Genomic DNA, 21,288 nt, shown 5'->3' with positions numbered 1-21,288 from the left:
TGCAAAAACACAGTATTGATTGTCTTAGAAAATGCAGAAGTGACTGGCCAAGGATGTTGCAACAAGCTTGCAGGGTTATGATATAAAACCATTTCTGTCCAGCTCTAGTCCTGTTACAGACGTGAATCAATGTAGGTTATCAGGAGCTTGGTGTCATAATAAAGATGAAATGCAATTATGCCAAAAAGAAAAGGTAGGTGCTATCTGTATTCCATACAGATTTTTAGTGATTTTTAGAAGATGGAATGGATCACAATGTTCTATTCTTGTCTTGTACGTGTCTGTGTATTTCAATTTCTAGGAACACCTGCTGCTAATGTAGCACAAAAAGAAGTTTCAGGTTTGTAATAACAAGTGTGTTTTTTTTTTCTTGCTGTGTTGCTGTAACACTGTGTGAATAAATTGATAGCTTTGATTTTATTTTAACAATGAGGAACAGTACTTAATAAATAGGCCCAGCAGGTTATGAAAAGTGTTTGAGGTGATGTAAAATGGTGAACTAAAAACATACAGCAAGAACTGAAGGAAGTCTAAGGAAGACTAGAGAAATGTAACGGAATGGATTGGTGGGTCAGAAGAAAGGAGAGCAGAATGAGTTGTGGGAGGAAAGAGGAAACCCAAAATAAGCAAGAAGGATCTGTGGAGTTATACACTGACTTTGGAAGTCTGTTGCTGAAGTAAAATTTGTAGATGCCAAATTGAAAAAGGCATTTTTTTTTTCTCCTAAACTAAAGTATGCACACTTAACTCCTGAGTGGCTGACATTTAGATCTGATAAATTCTTAGTTGCCAAGATTGTTTTGTGGTCCACTCAAAATATAGTTCTCCTATCATTTTTTTAGATTAATTTTATTTACACATACATATATATATTCATAGATGTGTTCTCTTGTATATTCACTGTCTCTTGTTTCTAGACTTTTCCCCCAAAGAGTATGAGCTGGGTAAACCAAAACCCTGAAGTGAATAAAAAGTTACCAGGGTAAATTCCTGTTGGAGTGAAAAAGCTGCACTGAGCTGTCTTGCCCGTTACTGTATCTTGATTCCTTCTGTCCATTCAGATCTCCCTCAAACACTATTTTTATTTAACCTATTTTTGGTGACCGCCTCACTGTCCTGAAATTTGCTGCTGCCCTCTGAAAGAGAGGGGATGTATAACTGAGCTGGTTACAGTGTATTTTGGGATTGACATTCTCCCAGTAGCAGCAGCCCAGCTCTTGCCAGCTGCTCGTTACAACTTGAACAGTTGCTTTTGCTGCAAGTGCAAGAGTCCTAAAATTCATCCCCTTTCTCCCACCCCAGCCATCTATAGTACTCTTCCTCTGGCTTGGAATTGTTTGTAGTAGGTGGAAAACATGATAAATATAAATCATTTGGTTTGGAGTTGACATGGTTTATTCCTTGAAAAGCTGACGCCTCCTCCCGTTTTTGATGTGGAGTAACTAATGTGAGTAGAATGGCCTCGCTAATTAAATGCACTCAGAATGGAGCTTGGCATTTGCTAATGATTTTGGGAGTGGGGAGGAGTGTGCTGGGGCATTACTGAAGGGGAGTTGCATGATTTGAATAAGCATTAATAAAATAGCAGGTTTTGTCTGCAGAGGAACAGATCTGTGAGCTGGTGATCTGTTTGTGTTGTTTGAAATTCTATTTATACAGTTGGGGACATGTGCTTAAAAAACCCCCAAAAAAATCAAAAACTTGGTCAGACAGATTGCACTTACTGAGCTTGCCAAAATCTGTCACCTGCTTTCTGTTAAATACTGCTGATTCCAGGTAAAATCTATTTCCCTAATTATTTTTTTTCCATTAACTTGCATTTCTGTCTGAGGAGGTGACCGTGACTGGGTAACTCAGTGTTACCTAATCAGTATTTTGTTCCTCAGAAAGCACTAGTGTTCCTTTGGAAGCTAAAAGGAAAGGCATCAGCCGTGTCTCTTAGGATGTAGAAGGAAAAATTCCTGTACCCGTTTTCCCAAATGTCAGTTCTTTTCTCACAGTGTCTGTCGATGTCCATGACCTTCCTCTGGGTGCACAAATAACAGTGTGCATGGGACCTTGCCCTCCTCTCTACACCATGTGTAACCAAATACACTAGAGTGCTATTTTATTCCCATTATTCCCATCTCCAGCCTGCCAAAACCCAGCTCTTGGCAAAAGATACCCTCTGTTGTGCAGCTGTGGCTGGGATTGAGTCTCCTAACGGAATTCAGACTGTTGGCTTTTTTTCTGTGTGTTTCAGCTGCTTGCTCTGCTGCAGATCTCATGATACATGGGATATGTGCTACATCCAATACAGCTCCAAGGGGGCTGGGAGAGAAACTGGGGGAGACTCTTCATTTCATGCATTCTGCCAGAGCCTGAATTACATCCACAACTCAACGAACTTGTGAATATTTATTGTGATTATTTAGCACAATGCTAGAAAAGGTAGAGAGTGTGGCCCCGTTGTTTTTATGTAGTCCATGGCTCCTGGTAACTGTACATGTGCAAAATGAGTGCTTGGAGGGGAATGTAGTTGGAATGTAGTTGCAATCCACAGCTACAGTCTCTCAAAGGCAGGAAGGACTTAACCAGGACAGGAGCTTTTTGGGATTTGTAGCCTGTGTGGGATTTGTATTTATCAGCCAAAAGCACACTTAAACTGGCAGGAGGAGCCCAGTACCAGTGTACCCATGTGTAAGGGAGGGCAGGGCTTCTCACGTGCTGTGTAGAGTGAGTGCCAAACAAAGTAGTTTGTATTTCCTTCAGCTGGGTGTGCCATGCTCTCATGTTGGCTGTGCAAAGGGACCGAGGAGCAATTTTGTGTCCACTTCAGCTGGTTTCAGAAGGTGGCCATGGGTGCTTAGCAAATTGGGTGGATGGTTAAAGAATCTGGTATGGTTTCATGTGTGCTGAGTTTTCATTTGCTCAATTAACCTCTTAGTTTTTACTTGCATATCTTAATATCATCTTAATGCAGAGAAAGTATAGTTGTTGCAGTGAGACTGGGGTGACTAAATCCTGGAATCACGGGGTTGCTGTGGCCCTCGAGAGCTCATGTAGTCCATACTTTTGTCCCAAACCAGAATCTACTTTCCATGTTTCTCTTTGTCCAACCTGTTTGATTTCCAGAGCCAGAGATTTTGCAGACCCTGCACATTCTATTCCATTATCCTCACTGTGGTGACATTTTCCCCAATGTTTAGTGTAAATATTGTTGCATCATTCCAAACCTGTGACAGTTATCCTCTTAAGCATGAACGTGGAAATGTTCATGTTTTTTTGCTTATTTTCAAGTGTGTAGAGATGTAATTAAATACCTGTGGATAGTGAAACCCTAGAAAAAAATGTTGTAGGCAGGCTGTGGTTTTCCATTCTGGAAGGTGGGCTAGGTGGCCACTTAAAGTCCTTATTGGATCATAGGCTTACCTTTGACCTTTGACTGAAAACATTTAAGGTGATGATGGAACATTTGAAAAGTAAAATGATGATCTCTTGCAGGACCTTGCTTTGATACAAAGTAGGCTTCTATTTTTCATGCTCAACTTACTTATCTATGTTTACATAAAAGTAGCTTTGCTTCATGAGTGTTCACAGTAGAGTCTCAGTTTTGGTCTCCTAAACAGCATATTGAGTGCATCCAGCTGATTGAAAATTCAGTTTGTAGCTATAAATTAACTCTTGATAACTTAAATAATTTAAACTACATACATTTTCCTATTTGTGTTAATGCTTTTGCAGTCTGTAGATGTGCCATCTTTTTTCCCCAGGTGTTTCTGAGAACTAGACTGATTTTCTGTAAGCATGATTTTTCTGCAGGTTTTAATCCCCACTCTGGTTCAGAGAAATACAATAACTTTGCTTTCTCATAGCAGCTCAAGGTTGGGCTGGGCACCAGTGGCCACTGGAAAGATGGACTGGGTGCTAATTTACCAGTGTAGATGGCAGGGGCAGTGTATCCAGCATGACACGAGGCAGGGAGTAATGGAGAAACTGGATAGGGAATGTCTAAGGAGGATCTTGGCATGAGAGTGTGGAGGAATCAAGAATTCTGTATTGGATGGCTCGATTAAGAGAGTTGGGAAAGAAGGGTGACAAGGATTTAGGATAGAGCAGAGAAGGATGGGACAGTTGGAAGGGTTGGTATGAAAGATTACGTGGCTGACAGTGGTGTTTGGGGCTTAAACCTGGGGATAGAGCACCTCTGGAATGGAGTGAATTGGGAGGACTGAGGATCTGGTGTGGTTTGGAAAGAGCCTCTGGGGCAAGAAGAGTGTGGAACTGGGGTTGAGAAGGCAAGGACCTAGGGAGTGAACTTGAAGAATTCCTGGTCAGGTGAGATGGGGCTCTCTGGAATTAGGAGGTCTCCAGGGGTGAAGGTGAAAGCTTTCTAATGGTCTAGAATGTCTCCAACCAGGATTCACTTAGGGATTGAGAACAGTAACCCCTGACCTCCTTTATTAAGATGGCTTTTGGAGACCCCATGAGCAGTCATGCATCAGAATTCCTGTTGTGTCTTTTATAGTCCATCTCAGGAATATTTTGCTTTGTTTTGATGCTGTCCAAAATACCTGAAAGTAATCTCATCTGAAACATTTGATTTTTGTGCCCTGCACTGGCAAACTTTTGTTATTTTTGTGTTCTTGTTCAGGTCTACTCAAGGAAGTAGAATTTTTATCAAAGGAGAAATTAGAGCTTCAGTGTCAGGCAGAAAAGGACCATTCCAACTTACGCTCTCAAATGAAGGTTTTGGAGGTGGAACTGGAAGAACAGCTGCACAGTAACCAGGACCTGGCTACACAGTTACTGGAGGTTGCTGAATTAAAACAGCAAATTCAAGTTCTTGAAAAACAGCTTAAAAACCAGAGACAGTTCATGGATGTAAGTGAGCCTGGGACCACATTTCCATGGGTTTGGAGGTGATAAATTCTTCTCCTGATTTGTGACTGCGGCTTGGAAGATGATTCCTAAAATGGGATATTTTCAGTTTTGTTTGAAATTAAGGCTTTGGTATTCTAGTCTCATAAAAGAAATAAAAAAGTTAATTTTTTCAATTACCTCTCTGTAGTATTGCAGGATAATTCTTCCTTTTTATTAATTGATAGTTGTAGTTTGTATGTACATTGAAGTCAAAAAGGTGGTTTTTTTCCTTCTCAGTAATTGTAGATATGCTTTCAGGACTACTAGAAGGTGTTAATTATTTTTAAATTGACAGTTTCTTCACCACAAAAACAATCCCCAAAGTCTTCTTGTACACAATATTGTTATGAAATGCCAAGTTTCTTTCTCTCTGGCTGCGTTTGCAGGAACAAGCTATAGAAAGGGAACATGAACGCGATGATTTTCAGCAGGAGATTCAGAAATTGGAAGAACAGTTAAAACTGTCAACAAAATCACAGACTTCAGGACAGCCCAGAGAATACAGAGTGAGTAAAATAACACTTAATGACCAAAGGAGTTTGTTTACTGCAATTAAATAACAAAACCTGTATTTTCTTGGGGATATGGCTCCTGGGAGACTTTTTTTTTCCCCTCTGTTGTTACCCAGAGAGCAGATTTTTCTTCCTCAACTGACTGAACTACATTTAGGCAGTGAGAATGCACTTATATTATTTGTTAGGGTGATGGAAAGAACTGTTGGATGTGCTTTACAGTAAGGTTTCACAGCCTCTGAGTCTGATTTAAATGAGTCAAGGAGGACAACACTAGAGACACTCTGCTATACAGAGCACTTCTGAGGGATGACTTCTGGGTTCTAAATGTATTTATATTTTTCAGCTATAGCAATTATAATAGAGATGTTCTTTGTCTGCATGCCTTGTCCTATTTAGGTTTATAATGAGTCCTTGTTTACACATGTTCATTTGTTTGATGCTTGGTTTCAAACATTAACTTTTGCTTTTTTTTCCTTTTTCCTTTTTTTTTTTTGGTTGGTTGTGTTTTTTCACATAAATGAACATTATACAGAACTATGAATTGATTCTACAGGTATGGAAAACAGCATGAACATCTCTTTAACTTTTCTTTCCTTTTACTTTCAATCCTTTCTAGATCTGCTTTAGCTTTTTTTCCTCCTCTTGATATGTCAAGGCGTGACTTGGAGCTAAGGCTACAGGTTTTAGGGTGGCAGAATTCTTTCAGGGAATGAGGAACTGCTCTCAGTTTAATTTCCTTTGCATAAATAGTTTGTTCTCCTGGCTTATTGCTCAAAAGTGTTACAGGCAGTTATTCACTGTAACAGAGCTTTTTGTCATGAAAGGAGAAGTTGAGTTTTGGAGTATATGGAACAAAGGTACTGGAATGGTGGTGATACTGTGCCTTAGCCTTCAGCTTTTGTTGGTGACCTGGTGCTTACCAAAACTTCAATGTGTAAACTACTTAGTTACATTTAAATCTGTTTATTTATGTATAATTCATGGAATTGTGTACCTCAGTGTTGGAAAAGCTTGTCTTGTAAGAGCAACTGCATCTTTGATAGAGCAAATTTTCCATGCTGGAGGGCATGGCTGAAAAAATTAACTGCTGTAGCTTTGCAACCCCTTTCAGAAAGGATGAAAACTTACTTGGAGAAAGACACACGAGGATGGTAACTAAGCAAGTGACATATGTAGGTAGAGTGAGGAATGCAGGCATTCCATGCCAAAAAGGAAACGTCAGGATTCGTTTGGTTGTTTAATGCAGCTGGAACATCAGGAAGTGCTTTCAACTCACTGCAAACCACCCCAGTTCAAGTGAACTGCTAATTCCTGCATGTAGCAGTTATAACAAGCTCACAGTTGCCCTCTCTGCTGTTCACTAGGCTCGAGGTATGTGTGAGTGGGATTATTTTGGGGGAAGAGTGCTGGCTGGTATTTGAGAGCTGCAATGTGCTCTGTGAGGGTGAAGGTTGTGGAAGTGTTTCTTTCCTTAGCTACAGGGTTGCAGTACCAGCTTTCTAGCAACGTGGTGTTAAAAACACACTTTTTATGTCTGAAGTGTCATAGTTTTGGGATTCTGATGCCAAAATTTTATAACATTAGAAAGGTTAGACTTCTAGAATACTTTTCTATACCCAAAAGCTTTACTGTAAGGCCTATGTTATGCTTAACAGTTGGTCAGTTGCTGATGAATGAGAAGACAGTAAGATACATACAGAAACATTTCCTTAATTATGTGCCTGTAAGCAGTTGAAAATATAATGTTAATCATTTTTAGTTTTCTTAACCAGCCTCTGACACTCTCCATGCTTATTAATTTGACTCTTTTTCTCTATTTGGCTAGAGCATGTTTTGCTGCTTTAGTAGTGTCTGTACAATACTTTGAAGATGTAAAGTTCTGTCTTAATGCAAAGAATTTTTATTTTATAATGTCCAAGTGGGACTTGCATCAATTCAGGCATTTATTGAAGAACAAAGCATTTATTTTGTAAAGTCTCCTCTTCCTTGCTCATTGGTATTGACCAGATTACTTCTCCTTTCCAACTGCTTTCCTGCCTGAGCTTGCTTTCAATGTGCTTAATGACTTTATCACGCCTTGAGGTAGATTCTGTCACACACACCCAGCAAAGCTCCCAGCCTTGCCTTCACCTTGATTACTGGGATGAATGAATGACTGTTTTCCTGCAGCTGTGTATGGTTGGATCTCAGTGAGCTCAAATTCAAAATTGGTATCCTCTTCATATTTAAATGATTTTTGGAAAAAGAAGTACCTGTCCTATGTTGGCTCCTGGGAATCTCTCTGATTTGTAGGCATTAGGTATGTTGCATTGCATATTTGTCTTTCAGTTCTTGGTATGTTCCTTTAAACTGGAATTCCTTGGAATATTGGAAGAGGGTTCTGAGGTTACAGAAATAAATCTAATGCTGGTCATAATAATTCATGTAGTCTTGGGGTTTTTTTTAATCTTAAAAAAAACCTCCCACACCACAAGGCTCCTTTGAGAGTATACCTTCATCTAGTATTTTGTGAGAATACTACAAATATTAAGAGAGAGTAATCAAATGTCCATCTAAGAGCTGCTGCCTTTGGAAAACAAGATTTCAGAAAATTACTTTTACTTTTTCATCCTTTCTGTCCACGTCTAGTTTTATTTTCAGCTGGGATTTTAGCACTTCTTTAGACTGTAGTAAAACTCCACCTGCTTTGACGTGAAATTACTCTTACATCCAATTGAAAATTTGTTCTATTGCCTGAATACATGTACACTGCGATTTCTGTATAGGTAGAATCTTTGCAAGCAGAACTAAAAGAGAAGATGGATGATTACAACAAGCTCTTATTAGAAAAGGAGCAAAAACACCAGGAAATTACAGCTCGTGATAAAGAGATAGAAAAACTGGTGGCACAGATCCAAGAGCTGAAGTGCAGCGGTGCTGAGGTCTCCAAGACTGTGCACTCACTGGAACAACAGCTGCAGAAAATGAAGAAAGTGGAAACTGAACTGAAACAAGTAATTTTCAAATCCTTATTTAATTGGGGTTGGCATTACGTGGCAGTGGCTTTGTGGGGGTTATTAGTGGTGCTTGTGACTGTCCCTGGCACCCAGTGGTGAGTTAAACTGGTGTATTAATGGCAGATATCACAGCCACAGTTTTAAATGAACTCTGGTTTTACATACTCCAGGTCGACTATAGAGACTTATGTGCTACATGTAAGTAGTGTGTGCTTATATGCTACTTATAAGACTCACTCCACTTACTGTGGAGGTTGCTTTTGATAGTTGTCATGCTTGTGTGGTTCAGAGCCTCTTTTGTGCTTGTCTGGAAGTTTCTGAGAAGGTGATGTTACTGAAGACCCTCAGTGTTTAATATTCAGTAAGTCCCTATGTTTAAAGTCATATTATCTTAATCCATAGCCCTTCTTGCTCTGTGTCTTTAAAGCCAGATCTGTTCACCATGATCTGAAGTTTTTAGTGCTTTGTTACTGCTGCAGATTTAATCACAGCTTAGAGTTAAGAATTACATTCCATTTAGCAAAAGTATTTGTCTTTGACCAAATATTTGAGTAACTTTTTTTTTCTACCATCTTAAAGTAAATATTCAGTTTCCTGCCAACAATTTTGCTTGGCTGAGTATTGTTGGGAGCTTTGTGGAGATCTTTTTGCCTACAGTCACATAATAGGAGGTTATAGGGAAGGTGGAGTCAGACTTGGAGGTGCACAGTGAAAGGATGAGAAGATATGAGTATAAACTGCAGCAAGGGGAATCCCAATTCAGTGGTGGGATGAAGGGGTCCTACTGGGGGCAGCCAGATGTTGAAAAAGGGGGCTCAGAGTGGCAGTGATGCCTCTGCCGTGTCAGAATTCCCTGAGCAGAGCCGAGTTGGTTCTGCTTTGAGTCAGACACTGGACCAGGGAGCTCTAGAGACCTTTCCCAGCTTAAGCCTTTCTGTGGTTTTATCCACACATACAAAAGCCATGTCTGTTCATTTTCTGTCTGCCTTGGAGTGGATGGAGGCCGTGGTGCTGCTCTTGGCAAGTTTTTTTTTTATTAGAAAAAATAAAGGAGTAAAACTTAAGAGAGCTAAAACATTGAATTGTTTTGAATTCCTATTTCTTTATGGGCCATTGAGATTATGTGCTTTTCCTGTACTGGGTTTGTCAGGGACGATGAAGTTTTGGCAGCATTGTTCTGGTGAGGCAGGTTTCTATATTGACAGCAATTAATTCTAACATGATTTTTTTTTTCCAGGATAAAGAGGCATTGCAACAGCAGCAGTACAATAACCTGATCCAGATCTCTGCCCTGCAGTCTAAGCTGGATGAAGCAAGGCACCGAGTGCCAGTGGATGGCAGTTCTGCCCCTGTGCTGAAGGAGCAGCTACAGGCAGAGCAGGAAGCACTTCAGGCCAAGGAGAGAGAGGTGAGAGCTTTAGTAGCATCTTGCAGACTCTTGAGGTGCTCTTACAATTGCATAAATATTTTGTACACACTTATAGGTGGGAATTTAATCCATTCAAAACCCATTTAACGTGTTAATAAATGTGCCTTCTTACCCAGAATTCTCTGTGCTTTGGCCTTAACTAACCTTCCTTTTTCTTGCTTTGTTCTGTGTTCATCTCCCTTCCCACTGGCAACTGTCTTGTGATGGTTCACATCAGCTTTGAGACTGATTGATCAGTGTCAGTTGTAAACTGATTTCCCTTTCCTTCCAAAGTGGAAGTGGAGCAGAAGGTAGTTAGCTTTTTGTTTGACTTTGAGGGATAGTTCTTGTCACATTTTTTGCAACTTCTATTGGATTTAAATGCACAGATGCATACACAACCCTGCTGTATGTTTATATTATTATTATTATTACATAATTATTATAGTATCTATGATATAGAAACATCTGATCCAGTTCAGGATGTGCAACGAAGAAAAATGGGATGATCCTCCAGTCAATTGACACCATTCTTTCAAGAGCAGTAAGATAATAAAAATTGATTTCTTGCAGATGGAATTTCTGTGTCTCTTAGGAAGTTTAACTTCAATGGTCACATTCCCAAAGGCCCTATACCTTGCTACCCATTACAGCAAGAGATGATAAAACCTGTAGATGGCAAAATCACAGTGCTTCCACTGCTCCTTCAAACACAGGAATATGTGGTTATTGACTCATCTATTTGATGTCTCTTACTGGGATTGGCACTTCAATGCTAGTTTTTGTCTTCTGGGAGGAGGAGAATGGTGTTTGTGTTAACTGCTTGTGATTCAGTTGGACATCCAATGCTAATATGTCTCCTATTGTTACTGCAAATTACATCAGTCAAGCCTTGACTGTTCACAGTACAGGTTAACATATCTCATGTGAGCAGTTAGGTTTTGTTTTTTTTTTTTAAAGAAAATGGAAACCCACCTTTGCAGTACTTTGGTTTTGCAGATGAGGAGCTGGAACACAAGTTTCCCACTCTGTTTTTATGTCTCAGGTATTCCATTAGTGCAGGTTGATTAGAGTTCAAATCATAGAAATTGCTGGAGTTACTTTTGTCATTAAGTAAGACAGTGAATGAACTTTTATCTTTTCTACTGAAATAAGAGGACTTAATTGAAACAACTATGCATTTTCTTTTTTTTAGATTGCAAGCTTGCTAGACCAACTGGAACAATATAAAGATAACTTGAGCAGCAAAAACGAGGAGATATTGCAGCTGAACTTGCAGTTAGAGATACAAAAGAACCTTAGCACTTCCAGCATCAACCAGCTCCAGGCAGAGAATGCACACTTGAAGGTAAGTTTCCTTAGCTTTAGTGTGCACTGGCTAAAATGTCAGAAACCTTCTATCTGGAGTGTTATAGTCATCATCTCATGATGTTGTAAACAGATAATTGATTTGTTTCTCTTGCCAGGGGAATATTGCATTACTGTTACAAGACTAATGCTGGGTATTTTAGAACCAAAGCCCACCAATATTCGAGATTCATACTTGTAGCATTATCTTCTACATTTGATTTAAATCAGAAGCTTGGGTAATTTTCTGGGTTGTGGCAGTCTAATCTGGTGGTACAAACTCAAATAAAATAGCTGTAGTTGTGTTCCTGAGTTCTTCAATGTTATAGTGTAGAGGAGAATGTTTAAATAAAGCCCCTAGTTCTGTTCTGCCATTAGGTTGAGAGAGGAAGTCAGTCCTTTCTAATGAGATTATTGTTTTTCCTGGTCAGGAGGATCTAACAAAACTTCACGTGAAGCAAAGTCAGGACCTGGGTATTAATGATTCCTCAGCTTTGTCATTCCCACAAGCACTACTTGAAGAAAAGAATCAAGAAATCGATCACTTGAATGAGCAGATGAAGAGACTCCAGCTCGAGCTACAGAATGCTCTGGAGAATAAAGTAAGAGTGCTTACTGTATGTTCATTGCTTGATTTTTGAGGGGGAAGCAAGGTGAGCAGAATCTTATGGTAAATGAAATTTGTTTGATAACTCTCTTAGGAAAGTAGAGATTATTTTTAGTAGCTACCAGCTGAAGCGTGCAGTTCTTCCTGGTGTTGAACGTGTGATTCAGAAGAAAAATGTAAACTCTATGTGCAATAGTAATTGTGTCTACATGCAGTAATATTCAGTCATTATCCTTTTGTTTAGGTTGTGGAAGACCAAAAATCTGAAATTGAAGAACTCAAATCACTGGTCGAGCACCTTCACGTTGACCAGGAGAGGCTGCGTAAGGACAAGGATGAAGAGGTGGAGCAACTCCATGGAGTAATTGAGAAGCTTCAAAAAGAGCTGGCACAGTTTGGACCAGTTTGTCATGAAGATAGTGACAACCAAGATGACTTCTATCAGGTTGCATTGGGAAAGCCAGTGGAAAACCTTCAGAATGAGCTGAAGAAGGGACTGGTGGATTGTCAGGGTGATCCTGATCCAAACAGAAGCAGTGCATCACTACTCTCCAAAGTGAGAGAACTTCAAGAGGAACTGGAGCTTGTCTCAGCTGCTAGACAAGCTCTGCAGCAGCAACTGGAAGAGAAGGAACTGCAGTTCAAAATGGAAGTGGAAATTCTGGAGAAAAAATGCCAACAGTTGCGAGAGTCATCGGAGCAGTTTGTTGCAGAGCTGGCCTCTCTGAGGATCCAGCATGAGGCACTTCAGGAAGAATACAGCCTTTCCCAAACACGTTTGTCCCAGAGAGAGGTTGAAACAAAGGTTACTGAATCTCGAATTCAAGAACTTGAAGCTACCATGAGAGAAAAGGAAGCAAATATTCTAGAGAAGGAGATGCAGATTAAGACGATGGCGGATCAAAGAGAAGCTGACAGCACCGAGCTGCAGTATTTAACAGAAAAGGCAGCAGAGCTCCAAACTGAGTTGGAAAAGAGAGATGCAAGTCAGGCACAAGATGTTTATAGTCTTCAATTAGAAGTCTCTAGACTGGATTTCCAGGTGCAAGCACTGAATCAGAAAGAAGTAGCTTATCTGAGAGAAATCAAGGAACTACAAGGTAGCACTGCAAAACTGAAAGATCAAATCAAGGCCCACATGAAAGAGCTTGAAGCCTTACGATCAGAGAGAGCTGAAGTTTCACAGCTGGAGTCACACCAGCTAAAGGAGCAACTAGGTCACAAAGGGACTACCTTTCTCAAACCATTCTGCCAGAGAGAAAGAAAAGGAGTAGCCCTTAAAAAGGGAATGGAGGAATTAGAAGAACTGGAAGCAAATAATGATCAGTCATTCCCAGTACTGGCTTCCCCTACTGCTAAACTGGTATATGATTTGTTACTTAATAGTATTTTTTTGTTGTGTAAAGCCTTATAGTTTATCCTTTTGTGTGCTGTTAGAAAGGGAGAAGGTGAATACTGTGACATAAGGATGGCTGTGGTGAGTCAGTTGAAGGGTCTGTCTGTCTCTGCTTTCTCCAGCAATGGCTACAAGTGGATGCCTGGAAGGGCTAAGAATAGGGCAAGCACCCACAGAAACCTTATCCAGCTTTTCTGAGCTGGATGTGGTTTTGACCATGGATCCTAAGGTATGTTTTGGGTGTAGATTGCAAGGAGATGGCAGTGGGGGATTGCAAGGAGGTGCAGGGGGCCCAGGGCTGCTCCATGCTGGGTACAGCTGTGTCCACCACAGGACACAGCCAAGCCCACTATCCATATATGTGGCACTGCCTGAAAAAACGTATTTCAGAGACCAAAATGCTTGACAGGCAGTGAGGAGTAAGGGGGGAAAAAAGTGTGAGAAAGAGCCCATGGAAAAGACCATGCTAGAACAGAGGTGGAAGGAGGAGGAGTTTGGGGTCAAGGAGAGCCTGGGGAGAAAAGGTGGGGGGGGAACTCTTTCAGTATTTGTCTGTTTCTTGCCATCCAGCTGCATTTGAGTGGCAATAGATTAAATACATATTCCTCAAGTACAATCTATTTTGCCTGTGAGAGTAGTTAGTAGGTGATATCCTTTTCTTTTTCTCCACCCATGAGCTCTTCCCATCATATTTTTTCCCTCCTGACCTGTTGAGGAGGGAGAGTGAGAGCGCAGCTGGGTGGGCATCTGCAAGCCAATCAAGATCAACCCACCATGAGCTACCAAGACTGTGTTTGCCATCCTTTATGGCTGTATTGGAGAACTACTTGAAAATACTTCATGTTTCCTTTTTTTTTTTTTAAGAAATCTGTGACTCTTGTAATTATTCTGAATCTTTCCTAGAACCATTTGCTCCAAATACCCTCATCTTATTAAACTCAATTGCTCAATTTTAGAGAGCAGTAGGATCCAGGTGATCCTTTTTTCAAAGAGCTGTAGTAGTCTGTCATGCATCAACTTACTGTCTTTTAAGGCTGGCTTACAGAGGTGATAAGTGTTAGTAAGAGGGGTTGTATGAAAAAAGAGTTTGAGTCCTTATGTGGATTTTGGGGGTCCTGATTGGCAGTATGATATGGATATAAACATTCAAGGCGGTTGACTTATTTAAAGAAATTAAAGGATAATTACCATGTGAAATGACGTGTTAATTTTTAAAGCGGGAATGAAGAGCGTTCCTGGTGCTTGTATTTGTATCTGCCTTGAAGTTCTAGTTTGCATCAGTGCCATTTGCCCAGGGGATACTGTACATTCAGGGTCTGTCCCAGAAATCCCTCAGGAAAAGGAAACAAGTGGGAAGAGTGTTGAATGACCTGTGCAGACTGATATACTTCAGACCACTGAATGTGTCTGCACAAGGCAGCAGACTTCTGTCTGGTGGCTACTGGACCATGTTGCTTATACAGGTAGGGATTGTTAGATCCCTGTTTAAGGAACACAAGTAACTTAGGGTTCAGTGAAGAGAGAGCTGGTAAAATTTTGAGGGACATAAAGCTTTGCTGGAATTCTGGGGGCAAAATTATTAAAAATAATTTTTCGAGTAGAAACTCAGATTCTGAAATGTTTAATTGATGTCTGTATGCCAGTATTATGTATTTCCATAGTTTAAGTGCTAAAAGTTTTAAAGTAGGCTGAGGAGGGATGGTCATCAAAGTTGGAGAATGTGTTGAGTCAAAGTAAGTAAACTACTGTGTCTTCAAGCATTCATTACAATAGGCTTTTTCCTATGGATCTGCCTATCCCGGTATTAGAAAAAGTACAATATTTGCAGCATTCTTAGAGGAGCAAAGAACCCTCATACAGTTATCCTTGGGTTCAAAAGTGAAAACAGTGTGAAAATTAGGAAATGTATTAAAATGAAAGCTGGAGGAGCAGTGAGAAGAGGGAAGTACTTGCAGCTAGCACTAGGCTTAAAATAGGCTAGGACTTAGCTAAGAGGGATGATTAACACAAAAGGATTAAGGTGATGGTCTAAGATGAGAGAGAAAACAATTATTCACTGTATCTGACAACGTAAGAGGTATGGAGGATGAAATGAAATTTCCATGTTGACAGGTTTAAAATAAACTAAAATATATTCTCAAATAGTGCATTGTTTAGACTCAGCCACAGAATCAAAGAGGTCAAAATTTTAGCTTAAAATTACTTAGATGAAGCGCCTGAAGGAAAAAATCACCCAATTTTAGAAGATCTTTTTTAAACACATGTTTCTCAGTTTGTGAAATCATATTCAAATTCCATTAAACAATTAATGTGTTGTTTCATTGTAGGAAAAAGATGAAGTTATGTTTGACTTGACAACTCACAGCAGAAATCCAAAAACTCAGATTAAGCAATCACAAGAAAATATTTTGCTTCAGGAGTTGGACATGATCCACAGCTCTGAAGAGGATGAAGATTTGAAAAAGCATTGCCAGCAAATGCTGGAAATTCGTCAAACGCCTGACTCTCCAAAATACAATTTGGACATAGACAAAGACATTTCAAAAGACTTTCAGAATTTGGTTGCAAGTATGTGTTCCTGGGGCTCGCCTGAAATCATGAGAAAACAAGATTCAAGCATGGAACTTCAACCAGTGCTTCACCTGACGCCCTTGTCAGAAGTTGAAAACATGGATTTTGAAATTATGCACACAAGGTCATCCCTGCAAGGAGATAATTCTGTATCACTGGGATATTCTAGGCTGGCTGACAATGGCAGTGGGGATGCAGTGGTGGGAGTAGACAGAAAATCTCCAGCTTTCTCTGAAAGCACCTATTCTGTTGATGACGAAGATATGCAGAAGAAGATTTTGGTAAGTGTTATTTCCAGTCTGATTTAATTCTTATTAAACAAGACTGCTCAGCTCTGTCCCCCTGGGATCCTTGATGGGCCATTGGCTCCAAGTAGTAGAAACCTACACAGTGCTGGGGGTGGGTCCAGTAATGTTGTTAATTCCTCTCTTACTGTGATAATAACTGATAAACTTGATAAAGTTTATCAACTTGATAAAGTGTGATAACTTCATGTACCAGAATTGAGCTAAAACCTGTAAAACCTTTGCTACCACAGTACTCAGTGTACTGGAACAGCTCCCTACTTACAAACATCTGTTGTTGAGTGTTAGAAGAGTCTCTTTCAAAATTGGAGAATACAGGGATTTTTTTAAATGGAAATATTTTATATATTATATGTGTGTGTATATATGTATTTATATATTGTCTGTATCCTGTAATTTCGCAGGAAGATAATTTATCAGAAATTCAGAAAATTTATCTTCAGTTGTATATTTTTGTGCCTTGCTTTTGAGGGGCAATTAAATATAAATACATGTCTGTTTCCTAAGACTGTTAAAAGAGGGGGAAAATTGAGATGGAATGGCTTCCAGAGAGCACCAGTGTTGCATTCATCGTGGTATTTGCCATTTCTAATACTATGATCAAGCAGGCATTTGCTAAGATTTGCACTAGTAAAAAAGTTATCATGAATGCAGAAAACAACAGCTGGACTCAGAAAACTAAATCAATGTGAAAATTTTATTTCCAAGCAGATGGGAGAGGCTGATAACCTCACTTTAACCCCTTCTGATTTACAAGATGATGTAAGATCAAGAGCATCTGTGATGAGCAGTGGATGTGGCAGCAGTAAGTTTAACTTTGTAGATTCCTTTCACCTTATGTGAACTTTATTGTAAAACCATTATGTTTCCTCTTTCTCCCATTTTCTTTTACTTTTAGGTCTTTTATTGGAAAGCTGTGCCTCTGGCAGGGTGTTCTTTGTTTGGAAACATTTGTATATTTGTGCCTGCTTTTACCTTCTCATCTTTATATACTGAGAAGGGGGCAGGGGGTTTGTCCTGATTTTTAACTACAGCACTTTCTCTGGTGCTAAACACAACTTCCTGCCTTTTAACTTGTTTAAGTTAATTAAGATCTTAACCAACCAACCTCATCTGACCCTGCATTCAGACTGGGAGAAGAAATCATGGTTATTTTGCAAGTGGTTGTTCTGGTTTCAGGTTCTTTTCATATTTATAACACTTGTGGGCGTGGGGGGGGTTATCTGTTCCTTCAGATACCAGCTCAAATTTGGCAGCTAAACTAAAGCAGGAGCTCCAAACATCAGACCACCTGGATGCCAGTGTCATGGCTTATCTGCGGTACCGGGGAGTGTTCCCAGATATTATGGAATCAGTGAAAGAGAAGGAAGTACTTTCACCACAGCTGAAGGTAATGTGTGATTAATGCAAGCAGAGCAGCAAATTAAAACTGAACAGCGAAAACTAAGTGCTAACAGGAAATGGAGTTAGCTGCTACATTTACACTGAAAACTGCTCTGTAATGCTTTAAACTTCGAGTTGGTTATGGTTCTTGAGTCATTTTTCATCTCTTGTGGCAAAATTACTGACATTTGCTTGTGCTTGCTAGAACTGAACTAGTTGTGCTAGGACAGCACTGGTGATGTTTCAGAACGTGGTGGTTCAAGGGCTGGTTGATCTGTTTTATGGGTTTGTCTTGGAGGTTTCACAGAAAGCTGTTTCAAGAGCAACCATAGCTAGCTGAGATCATACTCCTCTGCCTGTTCTTCTCATTCTGATGTGATGGAGAGCTGTGGAAACACCTTTGCAAGGTGTGGAGGGATATTTCAGAGTCAGTTCAAGGAGCATGAGGAATACACAGAAGGCTGAGCAGTGAGTGCTCACTCTAGTCAGAAAGGCAAGTTGAAGGAAGTATATGCCTGGCATACTTTGGTTCGGTGAACAAGCTGAACAAGCTCTCAACCATTCCAAGAATTCCAGCTGTGGAAAGGGAGAAATTCTCACCTATGAGGCTGGTAAGTGCAGTAGGTTATAGTGAGTTCTTGAGTAATAAGAAACTAGAAGAAATACACTTCCTAGAAAGTGAGTGCTGCCTCCTAATATGCTTAGGAGGTTCTTGGAGCTTGCTCAGCACAGTGTGGGAAGATTTGTGCAGTGCAGTAAGGCAGTGCAGGGGCAAGGCAAGCCTGAATTCAAACTCACTTCAACTGACTGACACAGTAACTCACAGGATGAAGGAGACTGGGGCCTGAATTCAAACTCACTTCAGCTGACTGACACAGTAACTCAGGATGAAGGAGACTGGGCCTTCATCACTGCTCGAGTCAGAAGGAGGAACCTTCCCCTGCCCTCTGCAGGGGCCCTTCATAACAGATATGATGCTCTAGGGCTGGAGAAAGAAGAGCATGTGGAGTAACTGGGGTGATCCAGGAAAAGCCAATCATGCAAAGCTGGTGCAACCACCCACTGGCATTAGAACTAGTGCTACCAGAAAAGCACATAAGGTGTTTATTAATTGGAGATTCCTTACTGAGAGGCACTGAAGCACCCAGTGAGGGCTGTGGGGCACTGGCACAGTTTGTGCAGGGAGGTGGTAGATCCCTAGAAGCATTCAAAATTAGGTTTTTGAGCAAATTGAACTAATAGAAGATGTCCCCCCTGCCCGTGGCAGGGGAGGTGGACTAGATATAGTCTTTAAAGGTCCCTTCCAACTGAAAACCATTCTATGATTCTGTATCTAAAAAAATAATAATTCTCTAAAGCGTAGTCTCAGACATCATAGAAGAGTGAATTTTACTTTACCTTAAGAAACAGATTTATTTTTTTTAGTTTCTTTTGTGGATCATCAATCTAGACTTTACTGGCTGTAAGATCTGAGTGCACATTCCACTATTAAATGTTTCATTTGAATGCTTTACTGTGCTTCTGATGTTATTGTTCACTAAAGGTTTTATTGGTTCTTGAAGTAATCACTATTTTTGTTCCAGTGATGGAAAAGCAACTCAAGTTGGTTCAAAAATTAAGTCATTCAATTAAGTGCAAGGAAAGAATATCAAGAGTTAAAGAGAAGTACTCTATGTTGTTGTTGTTGTTGTTGTTAAAGTGAGTAGCAGTGAGGAACAGCTTCACGTGGAAGCTGGGATATTTCTGATGAGATGTGTGTAAGAAAAGGACTTAAATCTCCAGTGACCTTCCTTGAAAAGAGGCCAGGAAACATCTGTGCATGATGTAATAGTTTCTGAACAGGGAATTTATTTAAAATATATTATTTGGCCTGACAGTGTCAGAGGAAACATTTTCCACTGTGTAAATTATTAAAACTGATTATTTTGGGAGATGTTATTTGTACATAATCGGCTAAATTAAGCCAAAGTTGTCTAAATACATAATTCAGTTTTCTGGTGGTTTAGTTACATGCCTTCAGACTTGACAGAATTTCATTTATTCCCAGGAAAGTTAGCTAAATAGTTCAGCAACAACAAAGTAATAAGTACAGCCCTCTGGCATTATTGCATATTAATAATTTATGCTTAATTGCATATTAGGGTGTTGATGTGCACAGCTACCTTATTTTCGTAGTGCTATCCCATCCTGTTCTTGCACTCTCTCAGGATGCTGATGCCTGTTTCCATTTCTGGTTTGTTTTGTTTTGTGTTTTTTACCTTCTCAGGCTGTGCTGAAGATGGTGTACGAGGAGAGCCGCAAAATATTGGCTTTGTCAGAACATCCCTTTGGTTTCAGGGAGCTGAAGAACGTTCCTCAGACCCAAGCAGCGGTGGAGGGCTGGCGGAAGGAGGGCTTAGCCCTGCTGGATGCTATCCAGTCCCTGAGGGATTACCTTGGCAAGGTGGCAGAGAGAGGAGACAAGGTATGGCAATCAAATATCCTTTAAAGCAGGCTAACCTGGTTTTTTGTGTATAGAAATGTATATTGTTATGAGGTTTGTGTGTGTGTTTTAGAGGAGTAAGGGACTCTTTCGTTTCTGAGATTCGAACAGTACTCTTTAAACACTTTTGGTCTGCTTAAGTTAAAAGGTATAATCTTACACATTAAAGGTATGAAAGACACTGGGTTAGAGATTGAGAGAGGTACCATTTAAAAAAAATTATTTTAACAGGAAACTTCAGCTGTTGCTGCTGACTGGAGAGGAGAACTTCTGCAAGCAGTACAGAGCGTGTTTGAGAAGGAGAGAAGTGTGTTGCAAATTGACTTGAAGTCTCACTTCTCCAATCCTGCATCTGGTGATGCAGGTTCATTAGTGGAAAAACTGGAGTATATAATGAAACAGCAAGTAAGAAAATCTCTTAAAGTGTTCTGCCCATAAATCACTTCTTTATTCCCTGTTATTTCTTTTAAAGTTGTTTGGGTTTTTTTTATTGCTTCTGTTGTTAAATCTTATCTTGTGTATTAATACAGATGGTGTGGGATCAATAGGCTTTTAGAGTCTCTGCTTTGGTACCATTTTTCCCAAACTTTGCACATTGTGCTACGAAGCCTATTGGTTATTTTAACTGACTCCAGAAAGACTGGAATAGCGAGTAAGAAATATTTGATAGAATTCTTTCCTTCCCTCCCATTTATCTAGAGCTTCACAGACCTCTCTTGCCAAGGATATATATTGAACTAATTCTGAATCTGGGATTTTTTTTGATGATAATATTTAGTTTTTAGGTTGTGGCCAGATGGTCTGTAGTAACTGTTATGTATTAAACAATGTAAAGTGACAATATTATTGACAATATTATGTCACACTAATTCAAATTGGGGGGGGAAAAATCAGCTGTATTAAAGTGTTCTTGTGTGGAGAATTAATTTCACAAGGTGAAGTGGGGTTTTTCTTACATAATGTTAACATTTTGAGTTAATATGAAGCATAAACTTCATACAGTGCTTTTGTGTAAAACTTGTACTGCTGCTGGAACCCTTTCCTTAGGGTTTATCTTTGCAGAACACATGGAAATAGCCTTGTGGATTGAACAGGCCTTGGTTTGTTTCCAGGAGGAGCAGAGGCAGATGGTTGTAGAGCACCTTTTCTCCTCAGACCGGAACAGCTTGCTCTCAGAAATCCAGGACCTCCGAGCTCAGCTCCGCATGACACACCTGCAGAACCAGGAGAAGCTCCAGCAGCTACAGGAAACTCTTACCAATGCAGAAGATCACGGGAACAAACAGGAACACCACCTTCGGAGGAAAGGTAACTCTTATTGTCTGTCTGCTGTGTCAGTTCTTTCTGACTTCTGTGTCAGTTCTTTCTGACTTCTG

The 21,288-nt window shown here is 40.0% G+C and overlaps 1 protein-coding gene across 9 annotated transcripts in view; it reads left to right on the top strand.

Moving 5' to 3' along the window:
- The window catches only part of PCNT (pericentrin), an 80,763-nt gene that overhangs the window by 40,727 nt on the left and 18,748 nt on the right, over positions 1 to 21,288 (top strand). For 4 of the 9 annotated variants that reach the window (XM_027703208.1, XM_027703207.1, XM_027703205.1 and 1 more), the window contains 14 exons: positions 4,634 to 4,863; positions 5,289 to 5,408; positions 5,950 to 5,970; positions 8,183 to 8,410; positions 9,651 to 9,821; positions 11,017 to 11,169; positions 11,600 to 11,770; positions 12,020 to 13,138; positions 15,499 to 16,023; positions 16,756 to 16,852; positions 17,283 to 17,437; positions 19,697 to 19,894; positions 20,144 to 20,317; positions 21,025 to 21,220. In XM_027703208.1, coding sequence (XP_027559009.1) covers positions 4,634 to 4,863; positions 5,289 to 5,408; positions 5,950 to 5,970; positions 8,183 to 8,410; positions 9,651 to 9,821; positions 11,017 to 11,169; positions 11,600 to 11,770; positions 12,020 to 13,138; positions 15,499 to 16,023; positions 16,756 to 16,852; positions 17,283 to 17,437; positions 19,697 to 19,894; positions 20,144 to 20,317; positions 21,025 to 21,220 — 3,558 coding nt within the window. The remainder of the gene's footprint in view (positions 1 to 4,633; positions 4,864 to 5,288; positions 5,409 to 5,949; positions 5,971 to 8,182; positions 8,411 to 9,650; positions 9,822 to 11,016; positions 11,170 to 11,599; positions 11,771 to 12,019; positions 13,139 to 15,498; positions 16,024 to 16,755; positions 16,853 to 17,282; positions 17,438 to 19,696; positions 19,895 to 20,143; positions 20,318 to 21,024; positions 21,221 to 21,288) is intronic. The other 5 variants (XM_027703211.1, XM_027703210.1, XM_027703209.1 and 2 more) reach the window with 3 other exon arrangements.

The sequence above is a fragment of the Neopelma chrysocephalum genome, unplaced genomic scaffold (genome assembly GCF_003984885.1).
Source record: "Neopelma chrysocephalum unplaced genomic scaffold, ASM398488v2 Primary Assembly neopelma1_211, whole genome shotgun sequence".
Taxonomy (NCBI): domain Eukaryota; kingdom Metazoa; phylum Chordata; class Aves; order Passeriformes; family Pipridae; genus Neopelma; species Neopelma chrysocephalum.
Note: the sequence above shows the minus strand (reverse complement) of the source record. Positions and strands in the feature narration are given on the sequence as shown.